At 34.3% G+C, this 6,000-nt stretch overlaps 1 protein-coding gene across 1 annotated transcript; it reads right to left on the bottom strand.

The window, feature by feature from the left end:
• Positions 1 to 590: 590 nt before the first annotated feature.
• On the bottom strand, positions 591 to 3,668 carry LOC145041139 (spermidine synthase 1-like). The gene is made up of 9 exons (XM_078989088.1): positions 3,375 to 3,668; positions 2,202 to 2,278; positions 1,987 to 2,109; positions 1,775 to 1,879; positions 1,595 to 1,667; positions 1,438 to 1,509; positions 1,152 to 1,347; positions 957 to 1,086; positions 591 to 876 (listed from the first exon to the last, which is right to left on the bottom strand). The coding sequence occupies exons 1-9, from the start codon at positions 3,529 to 3,531 to the stop codon at positions 808 to 810; spliced, it is 1,002 nt and encodes a 333-aa protein (XP_078845214.1). The 5' UTR covers positions 3,532 to 3,668; the 3' UTR covers positions 591 to 807.
• Positions 3,669 to 6,000: the final 2,332 nt, after the last annotated feature.

Genomic DNA, 6,000 nt, shown 5'->3' with positions numbered 1-6,000 from the left:
TAAGTATTATTACTTAAAAGATTAATTCAAATTAAGTAAATGAAACTCTGTTAAATCTATATACTAAATTAGGATAATATTGTCAAAAAAAGGTTGGTATTGGAAGTTGATTACATGGATTGTAGTCTAGTTTAAATATCTCAACAAATATTCTAAAAAGCACTTTCATTCAAGATTTATTGTTAAAACAATATCGACCCGACTGGTCTCATGATTTTTTTTTCACTTGAAGTCTTGGCATCATGAATAACAATGCCTTGGTGTGCTTATCTTCGAATTGTTATCAGAAATAAAATCTTCTATGGTATTCTTTGTTATCAAAGATCCAACCAAGTCTATAAGCGAGTTCATCCAAATGTAATATTTGATTTAGAATTGAAGGTCTTGTTTTTCGATTTTTCATCAAAATAAATTTTACTAAATAACTATATACGATGTAAAATGGTAAATAAAAAGGCTGCATAGAGGCCCAACAAAATTATCCATTTCAACCCATAAAGATTAAGAGGAGGAATGGAAGCCCAAAAGATTCCGTTCAACATTAAAAATTCCACATAAAATCTATGAAAAGATAACAAATTGTGCACAAATTTAAGTGATGCTTGATATGCATCTCATGAAGTGAAAATTTAAATACTAGAGAAAAATAGATAAGAAAATAGCGACTGAAACAAAAACCTTAAATTATTCTTATTCTGATCCATCTTGAAGATGCTCGAACCTTTCTTCATTCAACAATTGGAAGCCGTGAAACTTTACATGAGCGAGCTATTCTGCCTTCTCTTGCTAACTGTTTTCTCATATATTTCATTTTTCTGCTTTCGCTTCAATCACTTTTTTAGCAAACGAAGGCAAACAGAAAGCAGCTGCATGAATCTGTATGTTGAAAAAAATTATAAAAAATGAAAGATGATGAAAAAATCGCAGGATAATTAATAATATGTTTAAAAAGTTACCTCTTGGTTGTAGAACTTTAAGGGTCCTATAGACTTGTTTTGGCTTTCATTTTCATCCATTGGGTTGATTGGGTTCTTGAAATCAACTTCTGGTCCCTCAGTTGAACATAGCATGAATCCAATAACCCCACTGAAAAAAGAAAACCGGATTACCTCTTTTGCTTATTGATTGTAAGGGTAAAATGGTCATTTTACCTTGGATACGTGGGGACAGTGGTCCACGCATAGTTGACCGATCCCTTAAATATCTGACGACAGTTGACAACAATATCTTCAATGATATGCATGTGAAGCCAAATGCTTTCGGCCTGAGTACAAACAACGCCACCTGGACGAAGTGCTTTTGCAACCGATGCAAAAAACGGCTTCTCAAACAGTTCTTGTGCGGGACCTGACACCATGTGAATTTACCAAATTAACCTTTCAAACTTCATTTTAATTTTATTAATTGGGTGTTATCGGAGGGTATTATAATACCAACCTATTGGATCCGAAGAATCAACTATAACAGCATCATAACTTCCTTCTTGAGCAGCCTTTAAAAATGCAACTCCTAAAAACAATTGAAAAATTATTACGTTTTTCATAAATTATTAATAATACATAAAAATAAAATTTTGCTAAAATGTATAGTATACCATCGCCTACGTGGAGTGTGACACGGGGATCTTCGTATCCAACCGCTACATCAGGAAAATATTCTTTAGAAACCTGTAAACATTAAATTTTGATAATCAGTTTGACTTTTAATAATAATAATAATAATAATCATAATAATAAAATTAAAAAAAAAAAAATGTGGAAAATGGATGACTCACATCAACAACCATCTTATCAATTTCACAAATGTCAATATGCTCAACAGAAGAATGGCGAGCTACTTCACGCAAGACACCACCATCTCCTCCTCCAATAACCAAAACCTGCAGATGAAGAAATCAGAAAATTTTGGTGATTTCTTAATATAATTCTATGAAGCTTTTTTTTTTAAAAAATAAAATAAAATGGTTTGTAAGAGTTATAGGGAAACCTTCTTTGGGTTAGGGATTGAACAAAGTGGGAGATGAGTAATCATTTCTTGATATGCACATTCATCTCTTTCTGTAAGTTGAATTACACCATCCAAAACAAGAACCTTCCCATATGTTGCAGACTGAAACAAACAAACACAAACTCAAATACTAATATTTATTCATTATTCATCTCTTTCTGTAAGTTAATTATTTTAAATAAATAAAAAAATACCTGAAAAACCATAACATCCTGGTAATCAGACTTCCCCTGAAACAGTATCTTTTCGATTTTCAAAGAGTGTGCTTCTCCTGCATTAATGTGGAGACTGTTAACACTTTGGGTTTCAAGAAACCAAAGTAATTCATACAGATTTCATCATTCTATTAGACTTGCAAAAAAAAGTCAAATATTTGACTTTTTTTGGCTTTATAAAGTGAGTACCAGACAATATAAATGATTAATTTTGCATAGCTTTATGCACATGCTCAACTGAATTGACAATTTTGTTTTCCATTCATATGTGTAACACACATTATGCTGTACAACAATCACAACACTCAAGTGTAGAAATTTCAATCTTTAAATTAGAAAATAAATGATTGCAGCCCAAAGAAAAGCATAAAGCTAAAAAAAAATCATGAAGAAATTAAACAAAATAGGATCAATAAATCTTACACGAATCATGGTTTTGACTTTTGACACAAAATTTACCTAAAGATCCAGAAAGTACTTGCACTGTTTATATACATAATAGATGATGAAATTCAAATTACAATCCCCCAAAATTAGCATCTCATAAACCAATTTTTAGCAATGAAAACTTGAAAAATTAATCACAAAACTTTAAAGGCTTATCAAAACTAGAAAGCATTATTAGAAGTTCCCATTAGTATATCTATTACATCATTACTAGCATCCACATATCTATAACGGATTAACCAATATGTTAGTGCATAAGCAATGTGGTTCTTCACTTTACTAACGATTACAGATGCACAAATATGTAATTGATAAATTCCTTTTTTCAAGTATCCAAGTGGGAAAAAAAACGGACTAAATGATAATGAAACCATAAAGAGCATCTTTCTTAAGTCATTAACAATCTTTAGAATAAACTCAGACTAAAATAAAACTGAAAACTGTTTAGAAAAAGTAATCTATGAGAATGATAATGAAAACCCATCAGATTTATACAGGTTACATGTTAATTCCGCTAAACAAACAGTTATAACCATGGTAGCTTTACGACCAGGAATTTGAATTGTTGGAATACTAAAAAAAACTGAAAGTTAGTATAATATACAAAAATAGAACAGGGGAACTCTGTAAACAACCTGTGGGTAAACATATAAACATAAACAAACAATATTGAGAAAAAATTCACGAAAATTGTAGGAAACTGACCGGGCCACATCGGACTAATCTCTGAAAACCAACCAGGAATGACTGACGATATGTTTCCACCGCCATTGGCGGCGGTGGCAGATGCTCCGTTCTCTTCTCCTTCTCTGGGCTTTTTCATCGGCAAATCAGCCATGGCAGCAACGTTCTGTTCAGTCATGTCTGTTTTTGCGTCTCTATGAAACTTTCAGTGCAATTGTGAACCCTAGAGACGCAAACGTAAACAATAATGGATGAAAAAGGAACAGAGAGATGAAGATTCTGCTTAAGAAAGACGCATGGATATCTTTCTGCTTTTGGGGGATTAAAAAAACATGAAAACTAATGATATGGCACTCGATTAGGGTTTTTCTGAATGGTCTCTGAATATCGTCAGATCTTTTGCTTTAAAAATCAAACTTTTATTATAGAAAAATCAGCCCAAGAATATCTTTGTCGTTTCATCATCTTGTGACCATGCGATCCAATGTGAAATGCTTACGTCAAAAGTAAAATGTATGGATCAAATGGATTATATCAAATGGGTCGACAATATAAAAATGTAAGTGTACTTCATTAGAATTGGTAAGGGGATTAAATTGATTATTAATTTTATTAAATGTGTAAATATAATTAGAGGATATTTAATTTTTCAAAATAATAGTATTTTGCAAAATAACCATCAAATCACATAAAATGACTCGTGAATCTGTAATGTTAATGTTAAAAAATCTACTTAATAATTTTGTAACTAAATCATAGTGTGAGGTGGGATGTTTTGTTTAAAAATTTTAAGACTGCGTACAAGGTTGAAAATGCTTAAGATGTTGAAAAATGTATAGTAAGGAACTTAAGAATAAAGGAGAAATGCACATAAATATCTTATAGGTTTTGTATATTTGCTTGATATATCTAGAATGTTAGTTATATCTATAATGAAAAAACTTGTTGTGAATACTTTACTATAAGAAATAGAAAAAAAGTGTAAAATGTTTATATCTAGGCAACACATATTTGGTCAACGATTGGGGTTCAGTAAGGAGACACATTAGGACCACTTCTCTTTGTCCTTGTGTTCATCCGTTCTTGCATAATATTAGAGATAATTGCAAGCTTTTTATCCATGCATGGTACCTTGATAATGACACACTTATCGGAGATTCGGAGGAGGTGGCCAAAGCATTGGACATTATTATGGTGATTGGCCCAAAATTAGGTCTTCAGCTAAATATCAAGAAAACCTAGCTCTTTTGGCCCTCGTGTGATAGTAGGAGGTTACGTGAGGGGTTATTCTCGGTTGGCATCTGAAGGCTGCCTTTGGGGGTAAAACTTCTTGGGGGAGTTGTTAGTATACATACTAGTTTTATTCGCAGCTTAGCTATAAAGAGAGCTGAAAACGCTATGAATTTGATGCACCTTCTTCCATAATTTTCTGACCCCCATAGTGAGCTCCTTCTGCTTCAGTCTTGTATGGGTATTGCTAAGCTTTTCTTTGGGTTGAGGACGTGCCAACCCGTTCACATGGAGGAGCCAGCAATATTCTTTGACAATGGGTTGCGTGGGGCGCTTGAGGACATTATGGTTTGTGGTGGCCCTTTCGTTGGTGACTTACAGTGGCGAATTGCTTCCTTATCCATTAGGTTTGGAGGTTTGGGTTTATACTCGGCAGTAGAGGCTACCTCATATGCTTTTGTTGCCTCAAGGGCTCAATCTTGGGTATTGCAAGACCACATCTTACGGGATAGCGGCATATATGGTATGGATTCTAATTACGATTGTGCCTTGGCATCTCTTCGTAACAAGATTCCATATTTTGACCTTAACAGTTTTACTACTAAAGACACCGCGTCCCCCCCCCCCCCCCTCCCAAATCCCAGAAAGCACTGGCGAGTGCCTTTTTTTTGTAAAATTGTCCAATATATGGAAGTACATCTCGATATGACAGCTTGACAGAAAGCGGTTTTCCAATGCTTACATGCACCACATGCTCAAGATTTTCTTCTAGCTATCCCTATAGATGGGCTTGGTCAACATATGTCTCCCATTGAGTATCATACTATACTCAAATATTTACTCATGATTCCCATATTCCAAGCTGATGAGATATGTCCAATGTGTTGCAAGGCATGTTTGGACTCTTTTGGAGAGCATGTAGTTCACTGTAAAGAACTTTCAGGGTTCAAATACAGGCACGATATGGTTAAGGATGTTTTGTTTAACATATTTAAGTGTGTTGGGGTGTCCGCTAAAAAAAAGGCACCTATTAATTTCTTGACCGACCTGACAGAAGGAAGGTCAACCCTCAGACCGACTGACATTTTGATTTTTGGATGGATCAGAGGAAAACACACATGTGTGGACCTTACAGGGGTATCCCCTCTCGTGGGCTTGAGGGCTCGGGGTTTCACGGCGTGACAGACTGCTTTAATATCAGCTACAGGCAAAGTCACCAAACATGAAAAATCGTGCATGTAAAATCATCACGTGTTCATACCATTTGCATTTGATACGTTTGTTTTCCCTGTGCTGGATGCGGTAGAGCTTCTTAATAGAGTACAACGGATCATGCATAGTAATGCTATATCCTCTAGATCTTCGGATGTAGTCTTTAAAAGAATTAGTTTTACCATACAAAAAGGCTTAGCAACGC

This window comes from Lactuca saligna, chromosome 4 (assembly GCF_052625555.1).
Source record: "Lactuca saligna cultivar CGN05327 chromosome 4, ASM5262555v1, whole genome shotgun sequence".
Lineage (NCBI taxonomy): Eukaryota > Viridiplantae > Streptophyta > Magnoliopsida > Asterales > Asteraceae > Lactuca > Lactuca saligna.
This window is presented reverse-complemented; position numbering and strand designations above follow the sequence as displayed.